The following is a 24,371-nucleotide window of genomic DNA, read 5'->3' on the forward strand; positions in this document are numbered from 1 at the left end:
ATATCCTCTGTACAGTTGATTGTAAAAAAGAGATCAATCTGTTCATTCATAAAGTTAACAAAATCCGAGTCTTGAAGCAGCGGCGAATTAAAATGCCATTGTCTATTATTTTGTGTATTGGCCGATATTTTAATAGAAAGCTTAAGTGGAGCATGTTCCGAAATGGATATAGAGTCATATTCACATTTAACCACTGAAGAAATAAGACGAGAGTCAATAAAAAAATAATCAATTCTTGAATAGGAATGATGAACATGTGGGAAAAAAAAGAAAAATCTTTTTCCAGAGGATGCAAAAAACGCCAGACGTCCGTCGATCCGGAATCTGAGAGAAATGAATTAATCAAGGTGCAGATTTATTGGGTAGGGTCCGTAAAGGAGCCGAACGGTCCAATAGTGGAGATAAACAAGTATTAAGGTCCCCGCCCCAGATTAGTGAAAACTCATTCAAATTCAGGAACAAATTAAATAATGATTTGTAAAATTTCGGACAGTCCGTGTTAGGGGCATAAACGTTAACCAAAACTACCTTTTTATTAAAAAGTAAACCACTAACCAATAGAAATCTACCATTCGGATCAGAAATAATACCGTGTTGTACAAAAGTGATTGATGGATCTATAAAAATAGAAACTCCTCGAATTTTAGCGTTGGAATTCGAGTGGAAGTGTGAATCCTTCCAGAACTTAAAAAAAACGTAGTCTGTCTCTCCCCCCCCCCCCCCCCACACACATGGGTCTCTTGTAAAAATAGAATATGTGCTTTAAGTCTCCGGAATACTTTAAAGACTTTTTTCCTTTTTATTGGATGATTAAGACCATTAGTATTCCAAGAGGCAAAATTAATAATAGACTCCATAATCCCTAAAGTCAACCCTCAAATAAAGGAGGATTGACAATAGGTTCGACCCATGAACCCGGAAAGGGAGCAGAATAAACAAGAGGTAATGGGAAAGAGAACGCGACCAATACTTCGGTAATATAAGTAGCCCAAGAAGAAAGAAAAACTAAAAAGTGAAGCCCCCCCCCACCCCTTACCCCCAAAGCTAAATCTAAGATAGACCAGCCAGAAAGAAGCAAGCACTAGAACTACCCCCATGACTTCCGATAGACGCTCACTTAAAAAAAAGTGTATATATAAAAAGATCAGCTAAAGTTACAAAACAGTAAAGGAATAAAAAAAAGTACACTGATTAAGACGAAAACGATATAATACAAAAAAAGCAGGTACATATAAAGAAAACAGTTAACCTACAACAGACCATATACTTAAACAAGAAAATGAAATATTAGTGTAGACTAACCACGAAAACTACAAAAAGTACGTTTGAAAACTACAAAGTTTAAGGCCTCCAGGGATATACATAAAATGACGCTGAGGGAATAACCATCCAGAATCCCCAGGGAAGAAGAAAGAAATGACGCAGTTGAAAAAAAGTTTGGCAACCAAATTAATTAGACCGAAAAAAAACTTTTCTGCCCTCATATAAAGCAAAAAAAAATTAAACCCAACAGATTAACTGCCTCCAATCAGACAGAGATAATTTAATAATGCGATTAAGATGTTGAAGGCAAGAGTTGATCTAGGTAACTCTGGGCTTCCGACGGAGAGTCAAAAAAACGGGAAGACCCATCAGACAATCAAATCTTCAAACGTGCGGGATAAAGCAACACTGGTTTTAAATCTATATTGTAGAATTCCAACATCACAGATCTGTAACAGACAAGTTGATGGTGAACCTGTTTACTGAAATCTTCCACCAAGCAAAAGCGAAGATCTGAGAAACCAATGTAACCCTTCGGGCGAGCAAAGCGAAGCAACTTCTCCTTGTCTTGAAAATAATGAAATTGTAAAATAACATGCTGAGGTTTATCTGACTTGGGCGAATATAATGGGACTCTGTGAGCCCGATCCAACAGTGGTGGTTGATCAGAAAATAAGGTGGGAAATGAATCTTTTAAAAGTTCAGAGAAAAACTTTATAGGGTCACCAGATCCAGCAGCTTCACGAATACCAATAATTTGGATGTTCTGTCATCCAATTCTGCATTTTAAGTCAGAATTTTTAAAGGTCAAAAAGTCAAGTTTTTTCTTCATTACAATAATTGTTTCTTCAATTTTCCCCATCTTGAGTTCATTTTGTTGCGTGGTTTTTTGGAGATTAGATATAGCAGTCTGATGTTCCGTAATAGATTGGAGGAACAACACCTTATATTCCCTTTGGGTAACCTCCAACCTGATGGCATGAACATTGACTTCTCTAACTTCCGCTAATGCCCCACCTCCCCCTCGTACCCCATCTGTTACTTATTTTTATACACACATTCTTTCTCTCACTCTCCATTTTCTCCCTCTGTCCCTCTGAATATACCCCTTGCCCATCCTCTGGGTCCCCCCCCACTTCTTCCCGGACCTCCTGTCCCATGATCCTCTCGTATCCCTTTTGCCTATCACCTGTCCAGCTCTTGGCTCCAGCCCTCCCCCTCCTGTCTTCTCCTATCATTTTGGATCTCCCCCTCCCCCTCCAACTTTCAAATCCCTTACTCACTCTTCCTTCTGTTAGTCCTGACAAAGTGTCTCGGCCTGAAACATCGACTGCACCTCTTCCTAGAGATGCTGCCTGGCCTGCTGCGTTCACCAGCAGCTTTTATGTGTGTTGCTTGAATTTCCAGCATCTGCAGAATCCCTGTTGTTTCCGTAATAGATGTTTTCATTTTATCAATTTCATGGATAATTTTCTGCAGTTGAGTTGAAATTTCCGCACGAATCAGATCCGATATAGTAGTTGAGACTTCCACATGAATCAGTTCCGATATAGCTTGCATAGTTACCGATGGTTCAATGGGAGGAGGGTCGGTAACTTTCGGTCTAACTGGAGGTTTGCCGTCTTTCCCGTTCTTAGACATAGCAGATCTTAAACGCATCCAAATGTATAATAGGAATCCGCCGCAAGGTATTGTAAAAATCGTTGCCTTAAAAGTTAGCTTAAATGATCATAGGATAAAGCTCAGAGGTAATGGAGCGAGTCAAGAACACGACTTCACTCCATGAGCTCTACCGGAAGTCTCTATTTTCTATTACTGTCCTGTTTTTATCTACCGCTTTAATTGCCTGAGAGAAAGCCAAACAGAGTTTCATTGTACCTGTGTATAATGACAATAAAGATCATTCAATTCACCTCACTACAGGAAGGATGTGGAAACCATAGGGTGCAGAGGCGATTTACAAGGATGTTGCTTGGATTGGGGAGCATGCCTTATGAGAATAGGTTGAGTGAACTCGGCCTTTTCTCCTTGGAGTGACAGAGGTTGAGAGGTGACCTGATAGAGGTGTACAAGATGATGACAGGCATTGATCGTGTGGATAGTCAGAGGCTTTTTCCCAGGGCTGAAATGGCTTACATGAGAGGGCATAGTTTTAAGGTGCTTGGAAGTAGGTACAGAGGGGATGTCAGGGGTAAGTTTTTTACGCAGAGTGGTGAGTGTGTGGAATGGGCTGCCGGCGACAGTGGTGGAGACGGATGCGATAGGGTCTTTTAAGAGATTCCTGGATAGGTACATGGAGCTTAGAAAAACAGAGGACTATGTGTAACTCTAGGTAATTTCTAAAGTAAGTACATGTTGGGCACAGCATTGTGGGCGAAAGGGCCTGTATTGTGCTGTAGGCTTTCTATGTTTCTAGTCTGTGCTTAATAACGGTGTGTGGGGGGGGGGGGGGTCAAAGGATAATAATTCGAAAGTGGAATGCAAGTGGCAAGGACTGGTAGTAGGCCAGAAAAGTGGGAAGTTTTTAGGATCGAGCATAAAAGGCAAAAGTACTCATAAGAAGAGAGAACACTGATTCTAAGAGAAAATGTGGATGTAATATCAAAACAACTAATAATTTCTATGGATTTCTGTGTAGGAAGAAAGGCAGCAAAGGCAAATCTGGAACGTTCAGGATGTTTCTGGGGCTGGAGGGTCTGAATTACAAGGAAAGGTTGCATAAACTAGGGACTTTACTCTTTGGAATGTAGGAGATTGAGGGGTGATCTGATAGAGATGGACAAGATCAGGAAGGTAGGAGATTGAGGGGTGATCTGATAGAGATAGACAAGATCAGGAAGGTAGGAGATTGAGGGGTGATCTGATAGAGATGTACAAGATCAGGAAGGTCATAGACAAGGTTAAAAACACACCATCTGTATCCCAGGAAAGGGGTGTAAAAAAAAAAGGGGGGTATCGGTGTAAGATCAGAGGGAAGAGATTTAAAATGGACATTAGGAGGAGTTACTTCAGGCAAAGGGTGGTAAATATTTTGAAAGTGCTGCCAGAGTATAGTAGTTGAGGTGAACACATCAGAAACATTTAAAAGCCATCTAAATAAGTGCCTGTGCTTTGGAGGGCTATAGGCCCAACACTCGGCAACAAGTTCACCATGGACAGGCTGGTCCGAGAAGCCTGGCTGTAAATGGCAGATGTGTTAAATCAATTGTTTGACACTGCAAAATGTCTCCAAGAAAACAGACTAATTTCAAATTAGTTTGTAAACTTCCCAACCACAAAGAAAGAGGTTTCAGAGAAACTCATGGGACTAAAGTTGGACAAATCACCAAGACATGATGGCAAGCACACAAAGGTTTTAGAGGAGGCCGCAGAGACAGTTGACTCTTTGAAATTTTATCAAAACTTGCTAAATTCCACTATGGTGCCAGAAGGAAGGAAGACAGGAGGTGGAAACTATAGCTTAACGTTTACTGTTGGCAAGATCTCTTCTAACTTTGAGGAATAGATGTAGGAACTTGAAAGCCCAGATGACTAGACTAAAGAACATTTTCTTCCCCACTGCTATCAGACTTCTGAATCAATCACCTCTTCCTGTTAGTGCTGGCGTATTCTCAGACTCTTAACTCTATATCGATTGGTTATTCCATTATTGTCACCTTGGCATTTGCTTTTCTGTTACTTCAGTTTTTACAGGGTTAGTAAGTTGTGAGCATTGCTATGTCATCAAGTCACTTTTTATTGTCATTTCAACCATAACTGCTGGCACAGTACACAGTAAAAACCAGACAATGTTTTTCAGGACCATGGTGTTACATGAAACAATACAAAAACTACACTAGACTACAGACCTACCCAGGACTTCATAAAGTGCACAAAACAGTGCAGGCATTACAATAAATAATAAACAAGACAACATGCACAGTAGAGGGCACAGTAAAGGTGCTTCGGTACCTTTTGCAGATAGCAGGAGGGAGAAGAATTTGTACGTGGGGTCCTTCATAATGCTGTTTGCTTTACGGGTGCAGCGTGTGGTGTAAGTGTCTGTAATGTCGGGGAGAGAGACCCTGATGATCTTCTCAGCTGACCTCACTATCCACTGCAGGATCTTGCGATCCGAGATGCTGCAATTTCCGAACGAGGCAGTGATGCAGCTGCTCAGGATGCTCTCAATACAACCTCTGTAGAATGTGGTGAGGATGGGGGGTGGGAGATGGACTTTTCTCAGCCTTCGCAGAAAGTAGAGATGCTGCTGGGCTTTCTTTGCTATGGAGCTGGTGTTGAGGGACCAGGTGAGATTCTCCGCCAGGTGAACACCAAGAAATTTGGTGCTCTTAACGATCTCTACGGAGGAGTCATCGGTGTTCAGCGGAGAGTAGTCGCTCAGTGTGCTCCTGAAGTCAACAACCATCTCTTTTGTTTTGTTCACATTCAGAGACAGGTTGTTGGCTCTACACCAATCCGTTAGCTGCTGCACCTCCTCTCTGTTTGCTGACTCATCGTTCTTGCTGATGAGACCCACCACGGTCGTGTCATTGGCAAACTTCATGTGGTTCGAGCTGTGTGTTGCAGCACAGTCGTGGGTCAGCAGAGTGAACAGCAGTGGACTAAGCACACAGCCCTGGGGTTGGTGATGGTGTTGGAGGTGCAGCTTCAGATCCAGACTGACTGAGGTCTCCCAGTCAGGAAGACTAGGATCCAGTTGCAGAGGGAGGTGTTCAGGCCCAATAGGCTCAGCTTTCCAATCAGTTTCTAAGGAATGATTATGTTGAATGCTGAATTGAAGTCTATGAACAGCATTCGAACGTACGTGTCTTTTTTGTGCAAGTGGGTTAGGGCCAGGTGGAGGATGATGGCAATAGTGACGTCTGTTGAACGATTGGGATGGTACACGAACTGCAGGGGATCCAGTGAGGGGGGCAACACGGTCTTGATGTGCCTCATGACGAGTCTCTCGAAACACTTCATGATGAAGGATGTGAGTGCAACAGGACAGTAGTCGTTGAGGCAGGACACTGAAGACTTCAGCACAGGGATGATGGTGGTGGCCTTGAAGCACGTAGGAATGACGGCGCTACTCAGGGAGATGTTGAAGATGTCAGTGAGAATATCTTCTAGCTGGTCTGCACATCCTCTAAGCACTCTGCCAGGAATGGCAACACTTGCAGACTTCCCCAGTACTATCTTCACTAACACGATATGACACAGATATTGCATTTCACTGTATGCTTTGTACAAGTGACAAGTAAAGCTAATCTTTGCAACATTGTTATTTTGTGCTCATTTTATTTGTTATTGCCACGTATAGTGTTTACTTTCTGAGTTTCACATGAGCAAGCAATCTCATTACTCCCTGGTGTCCAGGACCGGGAATCTCATTACTCCCTGGTGTACGTGACAGGGAATCTCATTACTCCCTGGTGTCCGGGACCGGGAATCTCATTACTCCCTGGTGTACGTGACAGGGAATCTCATTACTCCCTGGTATCCGGGACTGGGAACCTCATTACTCCCTGGTGTACGTGACAGGGAATCTCATTACTCCCTGGTGTCCGGGACCAGGAATCTCTTTACTCCCTGGTGTACGTGACAGGGAATCTCATTACTCCCTGGTGTACGTGACAGGGAATCTCATTACTCCCTGGTGTCCGGGACCGGGAATCTCATTACTCCCTGGTGTCCGGGACCGAGAATCTCATTACTCCCTGGTGTACGTGACAGGGAATCTCATTACTCCCTGGTGTACGTGACAGGGAATCTCATTACTTCCTGGTGTACGTGACAGGGAATCTCATTACTCCCTGGTGTACATGACAGGGAATCTCATTACTCCCTGGTGTCCAGGACCGGGAATCTCATTACTCCCTGGTGTACGTGACAGGGAATCTCATTACTCCCTGGTGTCCGGGACCGGGAATCTCATTACTCCCTGGTGTACATGACAGGGAATCTCATTACTCCCTGGTATCCGGGACTGGGAACCTCATTACTCCCTGGTGTACGTGACAGGGAATCTCATTACTCCCTGGTGTCCGGGACCAGGAATCTCTTTACTCCCTGGTGTACGTGACAGGGAATCTCATTACTCCCTGGTGTACGTGACAGGGAATCTCATTACTCCCTGGTGTCCGGGACCGGGAATCTCATTACTCCCTGGTGTCCGGGACCGAGAATCTCATTACTCCCTGGTGTACGTGACAGGGAATCTCATTACTCCCTGGTGTACGTGACAGGGAATCTCATTACTTCCTGGTGTACGTGACAGGGAATCTCATTACTCCCTGGTGTACATGACAGGGAATCTCATTACTCCCTGGTATCCGGGACCGGGAATCTCATTACTCCCTGGTGTCCGGGACCGAGAATCTCATTACTCCCTGGTGTCCGGGACCGAGAATCTCATTACTCCCTGGTGTACGTGACAGGGAATCTCATTACTCCCTGGTGTACGTGACAGGGAATCTCATTACTCCCTGGTGTACGTGACAGGGAATCTCATTACTCCCTGGTGTCCGGGACCGGGAATCTCATTACTCCCTGGTGTCCGGGACCGAGAATCTCATTACTCCCTGGTGTACGTGACAGGGAATCTCATTACTCCCTGGTGTCCAGGACCAGGAATCTCATTACTCCCTGGTGTACGTGACAGGGAATCTCATTACTTCCTGGTGTACGTGACAGGGAATCTCATTACTCCCTGGTGTACATGACAGGGAATCTCATTACTCCCTGGTATCCGGGACCGGGAATCTCATTACTCCCTGGTGTCCGGGACTGGGAACCTCATTACTCCCTGGTGTACGTGACAGGGAACCTCATTACTCCCTGGTGTACGTGACAGGGAATCTCATTACTCCCTGGTGTCCAGGACCGGGAATCTCATTACTCCCTGGTGTACGTGACAGGGAATCTCATTACTTCCTGGTGTACGGGACAATAAATTAAACGATGAAATAACTAACCATTTAGGAAGCTGAATGTAGTTAAACAAAGTCAACATAGTTTTATGAAACATAGAAAATCTACAACACAATACAGGCCCTTGTTGTGCCAGACATGTCCCTACCTTAGAAATTTCTAACCTTCCCCATAGCCCTCTTTTTTACTAAGCTCCATGTACCTATCCAGGAGTCTCTTAAAAGACCCTATCATATCCGCCTCCCCACTGTTGCCAACAGCCAATTCCACGCACTCACCACTCTGCGTCGAGAAACTTATCCTTGACATCTCCTCTGTACCTCCTCCCCAGCACCTTAAACCTGTGTCCTCTTGTGGCAACCATTTCAGCCCTGGGAAAAAGCCTCTGACTATCCACATGATCAATGCCTCTCATCATCTTATATATCTCTATCAGGTCACCTCTCATCCTCCGTCACTCCAAGAAGAAAAGGCCGAGTTCACTCAACCTGTTTTCATAAGGCATGCTCCCCAATTCAGGTAATATCTTTGTAAATCTCTGCTCCCTTTCTATGGCTTCCAAGGTAAATCGTGTTTGACAAATTTGCTTGAACTCTTAGGAGAGGAAAATGTAGATGTGATGTGTTTAGATTTCCAAAAGACATTTGACAATGTGCCACATTAGGAGGCTGATGCACAAATTTAGACCCTGGGGTATTGGAGGAAATGTGTTCACGTGCATTGAATACTGGCTGTCATACAGCTGGGGAAAAATGAGTCCTTTTCAGACTGGAAGGACATAAGGAATGAAGTACTACAGGAATACACAAAATGCTGGAGGAGCTCGGCATCTATGGAAAAGAGTAAACAGTCAACATTGTGGGACAAGACTGGGGAAAAAGGATAAGAAGTTAGAGCAAGAAGGTGGGGAAGGGGAGGAAGAAGTTCAAGGTGATGGGGAGAACAGGAGGAGTGAAGTAAAGAGCTGAGAAACGGGTAAGCAAAAGATGAAAGGCTAGATAAGGGGGAATCTGACAGAAGAGCGCAGAGGATCATGGAAGAAAGGGAAGGAGGAAGAGCACCAGAGGGAGGTGATGGGCAGGTAAGCAGATAAGGTGAGAGAGGGGAATGTGGAATAGTGAAGGGGGGGTTGTTCGAGATATTGATGTTCATGCCATCAGGATGGAGGCTTCTCAGACCCAATATGAGGTGTTGCTCCTCCAACCTGAGTATGGCTTCATCACGACAGTAGAAGAGGCCATGGACTGGCATGTCAGAATGGGAAGTAGAATTGAAATAGGTGGCCACTGGGAGATCCCACTTTTACTGGCAGATAGAGTAGACTCACAAGTGAAGTGTTGCCTCACCTGGGAGGACTGTTTGGGTCCTGAATGGTAGTGAAGGAGGAGGTGTTGGGGCAGATATGGCAATTGTTCCGCTTGCAAGGATAAGTACCAGGAGGGAGATCAGTGGGGAGATAAATGGACAAGGGAGTTGCATAGGGAGCAATCCCTGCAGAAAGTGTGGGTGGGGAGGTGTGGGATGAGAGGTAAAGAAGTGTTTGGTGGGATCCCGTTGGAGATGGAAGATGATATGGCAAATTATATGCTGGACATGGAGGTGTACAACTTACTTTAATGATCCAGAGAAAGGAAATTTAAGCATGCCATTGATATGAAAATAGCTTTGATGAGGCTAATTGCATGGTGACATACTGTAGATAGGGTGAGTAATTCAATGAAATCCTGGCAAATAGCTTAATGTGGAGAAGTGTGAAGTCATGCCCATCAGAATTAGGTTTAATATCAGTGGCTTATGTCATGAAATTTGTAGTTATGTAGCAGCTGTACATTGCAGTACATAATAAAACTGTAAATTACAGTAAGTATATACATTAAAGTTAAGTAAGTAGAGCAAAGAGTGAAGTTGCATTCATTGGTTCAGAGTAGATTCAGAAATCTGATGGCAAAGGAGGAGAAGCTATTCCTGAATCGTTGAGCCTGTGCCTTCAGGCTCCAAGAGGACTATCCTGAGTGATGGGGTCCTTAATGATGAATGCCACCTTATTGACATCGTTCCTTCAAGACAGCCTGTATGCTGGGGAGGCTAGTGCTTATGGTGGAGCTGACTGAGTTTACAACTTTCTGCTGCTTATTTCAATCCTGTGCAGTGGCCCTCCCACCCCTCTTACCAGACGATGATGCAGCCAACTAGAATATATCTGGTGAATATTAGTGAATATCTTTGGTGACGTACTAAATCTCCTCAAACTCCTAAAGAAATATAGCTGTTGTCATGTCTTCAGTAAGAGGAATCAAAAGGCCGATTATTGTCTAAATGCAGAAAGATCACAGACAAGTGAAGTTCAGAGGTGTTGTAGCATATTAATCACAGAGTTAGCCGGCAAGTCCAACCAGTAGTTAAGAAAGTAAGGGACATGTTGGACTTTATTGTGAAAAAATAGTGAGGCCTTTCTTGGAATACTGTGTATATTTTGGCCTCCTTTCCTAAAAATAGGCAGTCCAAAAGAGATTGACTTGGTTAATTCCTGGGATTAGAGGGTTGTCCTATCAAGAAAGACTAAACAGTTTATGTTTGAATTTCTTGGAACTCAGAAGAATGAGGGGTGATATTCGGATCCCAAAGGGGATTGATAGGGTAGATGTTAAGATTATTTTACCAGTGGGAGAGTCACAAACGAGGCAATATGTTTGCAAATTACGGGCTCTACATTTAAAACTGTGTAGAAATTTCTTCATACATGGTAGTGAGTCACTGGTGTTCTCTGCTTCCAAGAGTAATGAAGGCCAGATCATTGGGTATATTTAAGATGGCAATGGATAAATATCTGGAAGATCATTTAAGGGGAATAGAATATAAAAACAAGGAGATAATGCTAAGGCTTTATAAGACACTAGTCAAGTCGTATTTGGAATATTGTCAACAGTTTTGGGCCTTACTTAAGAAATGTGTTGTCATTGGAAAGAATCTGGAGGAAGTTCACAGGGATGAATCCAGGAATGAAGGGGTTAACATAGGAGCATTTGGCAACCTGGGGCCTGTACTCACTGGAACTTAGAAGAATTGAAACCTACTCATTTCAACCTACTGAATGTTGAAAGGACTAGATAAGGTGGATGTGGAGAAGATTTAATGGAAGGAATATTGTAACGTAAGGCCAAGTCAGAAGAATTGGTTAGAAGTGGGTGAGGAAGTCGTCGTCGTCGAGGCTATCCCTCGAGGTCGAGGATGATGGTCTTCGTTCTGTTGATCTACTTATGGGCTCTCAAGTGACTTATGAGTCCAATCTTGGCTTTGAAGGTTCTTCCACATTCAGGACAGGTAGTTCCAGATGGTAGATCGGGCTTTGGTTGTTGCTGCCTCTTTCCATTTTCTTCTCATTTCTTCTAATTCTGCACGTCTGTCGGCTTCGAAAGTTGCTGTTCCTTCTCGGATGACGGCTTGCCAGAGTTTCCTGTCCTTGGCATTGGTTTCCCAGTTGATGTCGATGTTACATTTCTTCATGTTGGCTTTCAAGACGTCTTTGAATCTCTTCTGTTGTCCGCCTCTTTTACGTTTGCCTTCTTTAAGCTGGGAGTAGAAGATTTGTTTCGGCAGACGTTCGTCTTTCATCCGAACACATGACTGCTCCATCTTAGTTGGTTCTTGATGACGTAGGCTTCAATGCTTGTTGTTTTTGCTTCATTTAGCACACTGACGTTGGTTCTTCTATCTTCCCAGCTGATATTTAAGATGTTTCAAAGACAGCGTTGATGGACCTTTTCAACTTTTCATACCTTCAGATGTCGTCGGTATGTTGTCCAGGTTTCTGATGCATACAGGAGCGTTGGGATTACCACTGCTTTGTACACTAACATTTTGGTGTCTGTTCAGATGTCACGATCTTGAAAGACTCTTGTGCGCAGATGTCCAAAAGCTGTTCCAGTGCATTTAAGACGATGTTGGATCTCGTCATTAAGGTCGACATTGGAGGAGAGGTGACTTCCAAGATACGGAAAGTGGTCCATGTTTTCCGGGGTTGTTTTGCCAAGTTGAATTGATGTTTCTATCCGATTTGTCTCAGTTGGTGACGGTTGATAGATGATCTGAGTCTTGGAATTGATGGTAAGTCCAAGTTTCGTGTATGCACAGTTGAAGGCAGTCAGAATCTGTTGTAGGTGGTTTTCTAAAAGAGCTGCAACACTGTTGTCATCTGCGTATTGGAACTCGATGAGAGAACTCATGGATGTCTTCGTTTTGGATTTGAGACGGGCAAGATTGAAAAGCCTGCCATCTGTTCTTAGACAATTTCGATTCCTTGGGGTAGGTCGTCCTTGATAATATGGATGATTGTCGCAAGATGGTGAACAAAGTTGGGGCAATCACGCATCCCTATTTTACTCCTGATCTAACTTGAAAAGACTCACAGTTACTGTTGCTGACCATGACTGTGACAAGCATGCCACCGTGGAGGAGTCTCAGGATTCGAATGAACTTTTCAGGGCATCCATAGGTGGATAGGACATCCCATAGGAGTTCCCTTGATACTGAGTCAAAGGCTTTGGTGAGGTCAATGAATGCCATGTACAAAGGCTGAAGTTGTTCATGACGTTTTTCTTGTAGTTGTCGCATTGTGAAGATCATGGCAATTGCTCCACGTGATGTTCTAAAACCGGCTTGTGTCTCCAGAAGGATCTTCTCAGCTAAAGGCTTGATCTGGTTGTTCATGATGCGGGCGAGGATCTTTCCTGCTGTTGCGAACAGGGAAATTCCACGATAATTTCAGCATTCGGATAGATCGCCTTTCCTTTTGTAGATGGTAACAATTGTTGAGTCGCTAAAGTCTGCTGGTACGTTTTCATTTATCCAGATCTTGATGAGAAGTTGGTGCAGTTGATAATGAAGCCGTCCAATTTTGTAGACCTCGGCTGGTATTCCATCGAGTCCAGCAGCTTTGTTTTTCAAGGTTTTGATGGCTTCCTTGACTTCTTCAAGTGTTGGTATTTTGCTTAGGGAGTCGTCAACGGGCTGTTTTGGAATGTGTTACGTAAGCTTTCCTCAATGGGGTGGAGTGGGATAATAAATCAGCCATGATGGAATGGTGGAGCAGACTCGATGGCCAGAATGGCCTAATTCAGCTCCGACGTTTTATGAAAATTGGTAGTTGTAGTTTCATCCCGTGTCCCTGCCTCTCCTTGCACAATTCCTGGGTTAGACCCTCAAGGTAGAGGAGTATGGATAGAAATGAGGGGCAGCCTTGGGAGTACACATTAATCCAGTTACCAAGTTTCATAGACTCTGTCACCTACAGAAACAGGAAAGGCTCCTCCTACTGTTGTCACTCTTCAGTGGATGGGTTATGCTGCTGTTTTCCACTCAAAGTGCACCGAGAACGCATGGACATAATGTGCGTGGGAGAGTCTAACCTCCATCAATAAACAGTGCCTTGGTAGCACTATCACCAACTGAAGTGGGTCTTCACCAGATGATAAGTGAACTCACAGAAGGATATACCCACGGTGGAGATGTATCTGTCCACAACAGCCCTGGTATTAATATCAGCATAAAATCCTCTCTTCCCTTTGCAGTGTTGTTTGGTAGAATAGGTCTAGCAGCGCACTCTTGGGTCTCCACCAGGCACTGTGGGCCATTAACTGGAGGGGACTGCTCCACTGCAAGCATATCCTTCATTTGGTCTTCACAGCAACCAGTCAACTTTGGTTCGATGAAGAGTTCACGAGGAACCTACATAGTGAAATTCAGCAAAGGACTAGGTGTCCTAACCAGCAGAAGCATCTCGATAGACAGCACAAAATGGCAAAGGCTACAGGTCCAAACATCTTGGTTGTAGCATTGAAGACTTGTGCTCCGGATTTAGCTGTGCCCATAGCCAGCCTGTTCCTGTACACTTAGAACAGAAGCATCTGTCTACCTCACAGTGTGGAAATTGTTCACACAGAAGAAATCCAATCCATAATTATTCCACATGCCTGCCCTACTCCCCCCTCCCCCCTCCCACCACCCCCCCCCCACCCCCAGGTACTGTCCACGAAGTGCATGATTCTCTAAATGCACATTCCAAACCTGCTGCCACCACAGTCATAAAAAGACAAGGGAAGAAAACAACACAACCCCCCAACTGGCACCCATCCTAACACTGAAAAATATCCCTTGCTGGGTCTAAATCCTGAATTACCTGTCCTAAAGCGCTCATCAAAGGACTACAGTGGTTCAAGAAGGTGGCTCACCACCACCCTCTTAAAGGCAACTAGGGATGGGCAATAAAACTGTCTTTAGTCAGCCATCTAGATCTTGGGTCTGGTACTTTATTTTAAATATTAACAGTACTGAGATTTTGGGTGCTTGGAGGTTATAGCCGTATAACCACACCTATCCAAGTTTAAATTGTATGGCCCTATACGAAGTTGCCTTTTCATTCAATTTCTATAAAGCTGGGATTGAATAGAATTCAATGTACATATATGTGGTTTCTTTAGGTCCTTCACATTGGATATGTACTTCAGGAACCAGTCTGATTCTGAGCCACATCTTCTGACTCTTCCAAATTGTACTGAACATTGTCCCTTGCAAGACTTCATCCGCATCACCAAGCACTTGATCGCTGACAACTGGGAAGAGGAATGCAAAATCTCCAGTGACTCTAACCAAACAGGTAACATTGGAGCAAATGAGAGCTTGTCAGCATTTGATCATGGGATGTCCCCTCAACCTCCCACTATCAGTTATCCCACCTGTGATAACAGAGTGACTTGTACCCCAGAAAATGATTCCAAGTCCAAGGATCTCAGAGATTTATGGGCATTCACCTGGCTGTGCATTAGAGATGGGACATTAGGATGGAATATTTTAAGCTGCTGGTGGATATAATTCTGGGTATCCCTAAGTCTTGTTACTGTACCTGTTCAGCAGTCCAAAGAAGTCTTGATGTGGCTAAATCTCAGTGTTGTGTGTTTTTGGATTTATGTAACAACAGTGCTCACAATGGAGTGTCAAAGTGATGGAATTGTATAAATGAAAATCCTTCCTCCTGACTTGCCTTGGAATCAACTCAAAGGCAAGTATTGAACCCTTTACCATCTAGAATCACTCATACAGGTAGTGTAGTGGTCAGCACAACGCTTTACAGTACTAGTGACCCAGGTTCAATTCCCACCACTGCCTGTATGTTCTCCCTGTGATCATGTGGGTTTCCTCCGGGTGCTCCAATTTCCTCCCATAGTCCAAAGACTATGTAGGTTAAATGGTCAGTGTAAATTGTCCCATGATAAGGCTAGGATTAAATCGGGGGTGGGGTGGGGGGCAAAGGGCCAAAAGGGCCTATTCTGTGCAGTATCCAAATAAATAAACAAATCCAGCCCTTCAGTCCTGCTGGTCCAAGACTCTATTGAAGCTGGTCCCACTTGCCCCTGTTTTCCCTATATTCCTTTAACATTTCTATCCATATTTTTAAATGTTATTAATGTACCTGCCTCACCTGCCACTTCCTCTGGCAGTTTGTTTCAGATACTGACGACCCTTTGCAGGGAAAAAGTTGTTCCTCTGGTTCCTGTTAAATCTCTCACGTTAAATCTATGCCCTCTAGTTCTTGATTTCCCTGATGCTGAGGGAAAGACTGTATGCATTGACCCTATGTATGCTCGTCATGACCTTATACAACTGTAAGCCGCCAGTATTTAATTGAAGGTGACACCGGGAAGATCATGAGCAGATAGCGGCATAATGAGCCAGGGTTACAGTTCCTTTCAAAGACCTGCTTTAGACTTTATTCAGGGACTGGCCCATGGACACGTCAGGTAAGATATAAACCATTTGATAATGGGATCCAGGAGCTGAAGACATATTGTTAGATCAAGTACTCAACTTCAGGATGAGGGAGCTAAAGGTTCATGAATGCAGGAGTCAGAATATGGTGCAAACAGTGTGGGGTTGTTCTTTTTCTCTATCAGCAGTCCTGCCCTTAAAGTAGTGATGAAGCACCTCTCAAATGGCCAGCGTCTTTTGGTGAAGGTACTCCCACAACTCCTTTAGGTAGTGTTTTGGATTTTAAACTCAGAGGAATAGCAATATTTTTCCATATTGGAAGGGTGGAGGGAAACCTGTGACGGTGGTGGTCCCATGCGCCTGCCTCCCTTGAACTCTGGGCAGTGAGAGTTGTGGGTCAGTGAGTTGCTGTTGAAGAGCCTTGTTGATTTGCACACTGTAGGTGGTACACAAGGCTCTGGGTCTGCCAATGGTTAAAGGTGGGGATGGAGGATAGGGTGCTGGTCAACTTTACTCCAAAGATGATGTTGAATTGCACTTGAAGTCATTAGGGCACAAAAGAAAACCATTCAACCAGTTGGGTTCAATGATGGTCTCAACCAGTATTGTCAAGTGATGACTCACTAGTTAAGTGGTACGGTGAGAGGGGTCTTCAGGCAGTGATTTTGCTTTACTTTCGGTATCTTTTTTTAAATGTTGCTTTATCTTTAAGAGTCAGATAATTCAGAAAATGGATGGGTGTCCCGTTTTTACATAGCCTGTCTAAACTTAGAGAATGTCCCAGAGCAGCACAGTCTCTCATGTGGCCAATCTAGTGGAAACAATCTTGTAGGCCAACAGTGAACGTTAATGGTGAAATTGTACATATTAGCAACGTTGTAGAAAGTCAATACTATAGAGCTGCTTCTCCATATGAGGACTTTACCTGGCCATGTAAGAGTGGATGTGGCCTTGCTTTTAAAGAGTCAGCCAAAGGAAAATTAACTGAGTCTCTGGGGAAGGTCCTATGTGCATTGAAACCAGTGTTGCCTTACCGTGGGACCGTATGAGCTGGTGGATGTTGTGTTTTTCAGGGCTGGTGCTGGCTGCGGCATTGAGCGTGTGCTTTGTCCTGTTGATCGTGTTGGGGATGACACTGTACTGGTGCTGGAACTGGAAAATATCACGACTCTGTGTGCCAACCAGCAGCGACGAGCTGGCCTGACTATCGATGGGTTTGCTCAGCCTGGACGACCAGGAAGAGTGCTGACTAGGCTCACATTCCATCTATCCGGGTCGATGGCTGCTGGAAGAACCTGGAGATGTGAGCTTACCATGCAGTTTCCTTGTGTACTGCAGTGTTGTGGGGAGGGTCATTGGTATCAGCCCACCCATGCTTGGCAAACATACTTTCTGCCTTCTCTCCACAATGCTCAATACCGCTGTCCTGTCCAGCAATTTTGATTTTGGAGTGCTCATCCACTCCATGGTGTCCTCCCCTCATTACCATCAGCCCCCATAACCTCTGTTCTTTGTCCCCCACCTCTGGTCCAAAGCCTGGAACTCCACACCTGGATTCCTCCTTCCCTCCCTCCTGGCCCGGAGCCTGCATACATTCTCCTCGCCACTGGTGGAGTATCTAGGCCTAGTTTTAAACACGATTCATGTGACTTTAACTGCCACTTACCTGATCTGTGGCAGCATCAAATGTTCTGCCCCTTCCATCCTCTTACATAACTAGACAAGATACCTCAACCAATGGGACCAAATGCTTTCTGTCCTTTTACAAGTCACATTTTGCTAAAACCATAATTTTAGTTTAAGCTGATGTAAATATTGCAATGTGTTGTGGAAATTATTTTAAGTCAGGTGGTTCCAATCAAACAGCCAGCATTGGAGAACCTCCGGTTTAGAATTCTGCTGTGATATAAATTTACAGCTTAGCTGCTTTGCTGTGATTTCCCTTCCAATATTTGATGTATTTATCCTTGATGAATCAGTCAGCAGAGTGGGAGCCTGACTCGTGACCAGTGAATGATCTGTAACTCAGTCCCCTTTCCCCTGCCTCCGACTGCAAGGAAAAGACAGTGCTGATGTTGCTCAGGCTGAGCTGTTTAATGTTGGACACTTGGTGTGTCAGTGTCATAGGCTGCATGTTGTTCAAACATGCAATTGTTCCCAGAAATCCTTTGATACATAGACCCTTCTTAAAATGTATCTGTGACAATTTTGATTGAGGCCACAGGAGTACAGTGCAGCATGCAAATTAGAATGCAGGACCTCGGCTTTGTTTGTGTCACTTTAAATGAAATTGGATCAAACTAATGCAACCTCCTCACCTCCACAAACTCTCATTGTGATGGAAGGTCAAAGGGTGAAACTAGGATTTACCAAATGAACCAGCAAGATTGCCCTGCCCTGGAGCGAGGGCAGGAATGGGCACTGGCGTAATGTCTCAGGTCAACACTGAAACTGGAAATGGTCAGGCAACATGCTGTACATATGTAAAATGCTTGTGCTAATAGACAATATGTCTAAACTGATGTATTCATGGGTCAGGAATCCCTTGAACACCTGAACTCCACAATGGATCAGTGTGTATTGTACAACAGGGGTCCCCAACCTTTTTTGCACTGTGGACTGGTTTAATATTGACAATATTCTTGCGGACCAGCCGACCCGGGGGGTGCGGGGGGTAGGGTTGCCAACGGACAAGAGTAGCAGTCAAATACGTTGCGTTTACCCCAAAAAGACTACAATGACCATGAAGCCTTGCGCGGGCACCAGTGCGCATGCGTAACCTGCGTATGTGTGCGCCTGTCGATTCTTTTTTTCCCCCTGAAAATTGGTTTTGGCGATTCTGTTCAGTTGGGTGGGGGTGGGGTGTTAATCATGTCTGGAATATAAGTGATAAGTGGCTAATACACTCAATTTCGTTTCTAAAAGGGTTTATCTAACGAATTTAATATTAAACACACAGCGCATATTTTCCTCGCATGAATACGGTGATAAGTCAATTATCGGGGAGGACAGGGGAGCTTGAAGTAAGTGTTGAACGAACTTCCAGTAGAAGTGGTAGAGGCAGGTTTGATATTATCATTTAAAGAAAAATTGGATAGGTATATGGACAGGAAAGGATTGGAGGGTTATGGGCTGAGTGCAGGTCGGTGGGACTAGTTCAGAGTAGCGATCAGCACAGACTAGAAGGGCAGAGATAGCCTGTTTCCATGCTGTAATTGTTATATGGTTATATAAGTCAATAGCATCATAACATTTTAAGTAATGTTTGGATATTAAACACACAGCACATATTTTCCCCGTATGAATGTATAAAATCATTGCAACACACCAATATCGCTGAATCAGTGGGAGCCCTGGGCTTGTTTCCCTGCAACAAGACGGTCCCATCGAAGGGTGACGGGAGACAATGATACTCGAAGGGGGTTCCTTATGTCCAGTCTATTCCGCAGTTTAGTTTTCATTGCACTCATTGCAGAAAACTCCGCTTCGCAGAAATATGTTGGAAGCAACGTTTTCGGTGCTTTTGTGGCTATCTCAGGATATTTAGCCTTGACTTTGATTCGGAATGCTGGCAGAGATGTTATATCAAACATACTTTTCAGCCCGCCGTCATTTGCAAGCTCGAGGAGTTGATCTCCTTGCCGCGCTGACACTAATAATGACCTCTCATGCGTAATGGCTCAGCAGTGGCTGTGACAGGGAATGAGGAAAGGTGCAGCTGACTCATATCGCCAAAGCATATCGTTTCCTCATGGCCCGGTACCGGTCCGCGGCCTGGTGGTTGGGGACCGCTGTAGTACAATATAACCTTTACCAAATGTGCCTCTGTGCCAAATAATCTATAATTAATTCTAATCAAGAGGAATCTTATGTGTAATATCTCTGACCAAGATGTGTGTGTTGTAGGTATTAATCATCAACAATAATGATCATTTAGGCACAGAGAGAATCTGAACCAATCAAAGTATTTGTCAGTTAATAGTTAACAACAAGCATGTAAATTTACAAAACTAATTGCCTGTGCATACACCCACTAGGTTTTCCTGAACCTCCCTAAACAGTCAAAGAATAAAAAGGAATCTATGCTCGCCAGACATTCTTCTTGATCTCAATGTAATCTCCACATTTTCTATGTGGATGGTTGTTCTCCAAAGATGTCACTGCCTGTACTGAAATCCTTCACTTTTGTAGGCTCAGACTCATCTGACTCATCTGTGTCAGCGTCTCATTAGATCTGGCCCATGGCCCAAGCAGTCTGCTTGTTTATTTATTCATTCCAACTCAGACCAATTCAAACCAGTCTAGTCAGGTCAGCTAAACGCAAACAACAGGGATTTTGCAGATGCTGGAAATTCAAGCAACACATAAAAGTTGCTGGTGAACGCAGCAGGCCAGGCAGCATCTCTAGGAAGAGGTGCAGTCGATGTTTCAGGCTGAGACCCTTCGTCAGGACTAACTGAAGGAAGAGTGAGTAAGGGATTTGAAAGTTGGAGGGGGAGGGGGAGATCCAAAATGATAGAAGACAGGAGGGGGAGGGATGGAGCCAAGAGCTGGACAGCTAATAGGCAAAAGGGATACGAGAGGATCATTGGACAGGAGGTCCGGGAAGAAAGACGGCGGGGGGGGGGACCCAGAGGATGGGCAAGGGGTATATTCAGAGGGACAGAGGGAGAAAAAGGAGAGTGAGAGAAAGAATGTATGTATAAAAATAAGTAACAGATGGGGTACGAGGGGGAGGTGGGGCATTAGCAGAAGTTAGAGAAGTCGATATTCATGCCATCAGGTTGAAGGCTACCCAGACGGAATATAAGGTGTTGTTCCTCCAACCTGAGTGTGGCTTTATCTTTACAATAGAGGAGGCCGTGGATAGACATGTCAGAATGGGAATGAGATGTGGAATTAAAATGTGTGGCCACTGGGAGATCCTGCTTTCTCTGGCGGACAGAGCATAGATGTTCAGCAAAGTGGTCTCCCAGTCTGCGTCGGGTCTCGCCAATATATAAAAGCCCACATCGGGAGCACCGGACGCAGTATATCACCCCAGCCAACTCACAGGAGAAGTGTTGCCTCACCTGGAAGGACTGTTTGGGGCCCTGAATGGTGGTAAGGGAGGAAGTGTAAGGGCATGTGTAGCACTTGTTCTGCTTACACGGATAAGTGCCAGGAGGGAGATCAGTGGGGAGGGATGGGGGGGACGAATGGACAAGGGAGTTGCGTAGGGAGCGATCCCTGCGGAATGCAGAGAGAGGGGGGACAAGGGAGTTGCATAGGGAGCAATCCAACCTGATGGCATGAACATCGACTTCTCTAACTTCCGCTAAGGCCCCACCTCCCCCTCGTACCCCATCTGTTACTCATTTTTATGCACACATTCTTTCTCTCACTCTCCTTTTTCTCCCTCTGTCCCTCTGAATATACCCCTTGCCCATCCTCTGGGTCCCCCCCCCCAGTCTTTCTTCCCGGACCTCCTGTCCCATGATCCTCTCGTATCCCTTTTGCCTATCACCTGTCCAGCTCTTGGCTCTATCCCTCCCCCTCCTGTCTTCTCCTATCATTTTGCATCTCCCCTTCCCCCTCCAGCTTTCAAATCCCTTACTCACTCTTCCTTCAGTTAGTCCTGACGAAGGGTCTCGGCCTGAAACGTCGACTGTACCTCTTCCTACAGATGCTGCCTGGCCTGCTGCGTTCACCAGCAACTTTTATGTGTGTTGCAGGTCAGCTAAACACTGGACTCAGACCACTGACTGTTCTTTCGAAAGCTTGCCATGTCTACGCAATGGAATAAACAGCTCTTAGTTGTAAATTTTCTCAGATTTAGCAGATTATCAACAGGAAACTCACCGTGTCCAGTTTCAATTGCACTGATTTAAGCCATCCCTGAGCAAGAACCATTTCACTAAACTTCACACCATCCATTCTTTCAACCACAGAGACATGTCAGGAACAGAGACCGTTTGCTTTGTCTGTTTCCACTGCCCTTGGTTCATTCCTGTTCACTGCTTTGCAGATATTAGTTCTTGGCCAGAGATTATGTTGTAGTTTAAAAAAAACAGACCCATTGTTGTATCCAGTCATATTTGCTCTGCCGGGAATTGCAGAACCTGGAACAGCCGTAATATGAGGCAAAACCAAAATGTTGATGACCTTGGAAATCTGAACTATGAACTACAGATAACGCAACAAGTCATTTAGTATCTGTTGAAAGGAACATAGAGCCCAGTTTCATGCTAACTCTTCTCTCTCTCCCATGGGTACACGTGAGCTTTTCATTATTTCCAATAGGTGAGGAAGGAAAATGCAATGTCAGCACTCATTTTGAGAGGACTAGAATATAGAAGGAAGGATGTCATGTTGAGCTTTTATATGGCACTGGTGAGGCCTCACTTGGAGTATTTAAGAGTAGTTTAGGGCCCCTTATCTAAGAAAGGATGTGCTGATATTGGAGAGAGTTCAAAGGAAATTATTCCAGGATTGAAAGGCTTGTCATATGAGGAGCGTTTGATGGCTCTGGGCCAATATTCACTTGAATTCAAAAGAATGAAGGGCAACCTCATTGAAACCTATCAAATGTTAAAAGGGCTCAGTAGAGTGGATGTGGAGAGGATGTTTCCTATGGTGAGGGAGTCTCAGACCAGAGGGCACAGCCTCAGAATAGAGGGGCATCCTTTTGGAAGAGAGAGTGGTGAATCTGTTTAATTTATTGCGACGGGTGGCTGTAGAAGTCAAGTCATTGGGTATATTTAAGGCAGAGGTTGATAGATTCTTGATTCATTATTGAGACATGAAAGGATATGGGGAGAAGGCAGAAGATTGGGACTGAGAGGGAAAATGGATCAGCCACGATGAAATGGAGTAGATTCAATGGTCAAATTCTGCACCTGTATCTTATAATCTTATGGTTTCTGCTTTTCTTAAATTTAAGGGAGTAAAATCAGGAATCTGAAACTCTGGGACGGAGGTTTTTGTTCAGTAATGATGCCGAGGGATACGAAGAGATTGAAATGTTGAAGTACAGATTAATCTAGAGTGACTGAAAAGCCTATCCTGTTCCTTTGATTAAAAACTGTAATATTAAATATATCCATTGTAGCTTAAATCACACCTTTAATCTTTGTAATGTGCTGCACCTGATTGAATTCTATGAATTTTGTGACCTAAAGTCATACAGCACGGAAACAGGTCCATCGCTCCAACTGGTCTACACCAACCAACATTCCCAAACTTTTCCTGTGATGAGCCACAATGGTGATCCTCTCCCATCCACCCTTGTGTTGGCTGAAGCCTTGAGTCATCGAAGGGCCACTTCCTTGAAGGGAATGGAAGCAGAGATCTCATATTTATAAATGGTGACCCCCCTAACCACCACCACCATCAATATGATACATGACATCCTTTCTTGGCCAATGTAATATTGGAAGTATTATCCATGTCTTTCATGTTACTTTTGTATTAAAAGCACTTTAAGAAATAAATCTGGTAATCCAACAAAGTCTGCTTCTAATTTGTGTATAAATCTTGATTTATATATCCAGTCTATATGACATGTGATTTTTACTCTCTAAAGGGATCGGATGGACGTTGTTCCCAATTCGATGGAATTACTGTGGCAATGAGACTCATTTCTGTATCTGAGAAATACTGAATTTCTAGCAACATCTACACTCAACAAATGGTCCACGAACCTATATACTGTAATATTCCTTTTTGCAACTAATAGTAATTCTATATATTTGCTGCTGCAAAACAAATTCACATTATCAAAGTCAATGATAATAAATCTGATTTTGATAACTGTTTACAACTTATCTCCATAGTCACCTCCTTTTTAGTCCATCAGACGTTATCTTCCCCACAGTTTAGTGAGCTGATTTGTCTCCTTTCCAGTTTCTGACAAAGTATCTTTGACCTGAAATGTTAATTGTCTCTTCGTAGATGCAGCCCAACCTGCTGAGTAGTTCCAGCATTTTCAAATTTAGTCTCTGCAGATATTTTAAATTTTTTCATGTAATTGAAGCAAGATATATGCTTCTCAAATTCTCTGCAATAATTGTTTCCAATACATAAGACCATAAGACATAGGAGCAAAATTAGGCCATTCAGCCTATTAAGTCTGCTCTGTCATTCCATCATGGCTGATCTTGGACCCCATACACCTGCTTTCTTACCATATCCTTTGCCCTGACCGATCAGAAAAACCAATCAACTTCCACTTTAAATATACCCACGGACTTGGCCTCCACTGCAGTCTGTGGCAGAGCATTCCACAGATTCACTACTCTTTGGCTAAACAAATTCCTCCTAACCTCTGTTCTAAAAGGTCACCCCTCAATTTTGAGGCTGTGCCTTCTAGTTCTGGATAACCACACCACCACCACCACTGGAAAAATCCACTCTAGCTGGTCCTTTCAACATTAGGTAGGATTCAATGAGAT

At 44.1% G+C, this 24,371-nt stretch overlaps 1 protein-coding gene across 5 annotated transcripts in view; it reads left to right on the forward strand.

The window, feature by feature from the left end:
- The window catches only part of LOC134353826 (lysosomal acid phosphatase-like), an 82,135-nt gene extending 61,806 nt beyond the window's left edge, over positions 1 to 20,329 (forward strand). For 4 of the 5 annotated variants that reach the window (XM_063062268.1, XM_063062267.1, XM_063062265.1 and 1 more), the window contains 2 exons: positions 14,655 to 14,830; positions 17,013 to 20,329. In XM_063062268.1, the coding sequence (XP_062918338.1) occupies positions 14,655 to 14,830; positions 17,013 to 17,143 (307 nt within the window). In that variant the 3' untranslated portion in view covers positions 17,144 to 20,329. Of the gene's footprint in view, positions 1 to 8,614; positions 8,698 to 14,654; positions 14,831 to 17,012 lie in introns of all 5 variants that reach the window. The other variant, XM_063062269.1, reaches the window with a different exon arrangement.
- The last annotated feature ends 4,042 nt before the right edge of the window (positions 20,330 to 24,371 follow it).

Source organism: Mobula hypostoma, chromosome 11, assembly GCF_963921235.1.
Source record: "Mobula hypostoma chromosome 11, sMobHyp1.1, whole genome shotgun sequence".
NCBI classification, from domain to species: Eukaryota; Metazoa; Chordata; class Chondrichthyes; order Myliobatiformes; family Myliobatidae; genus Mobula; species Mobula hypostoma.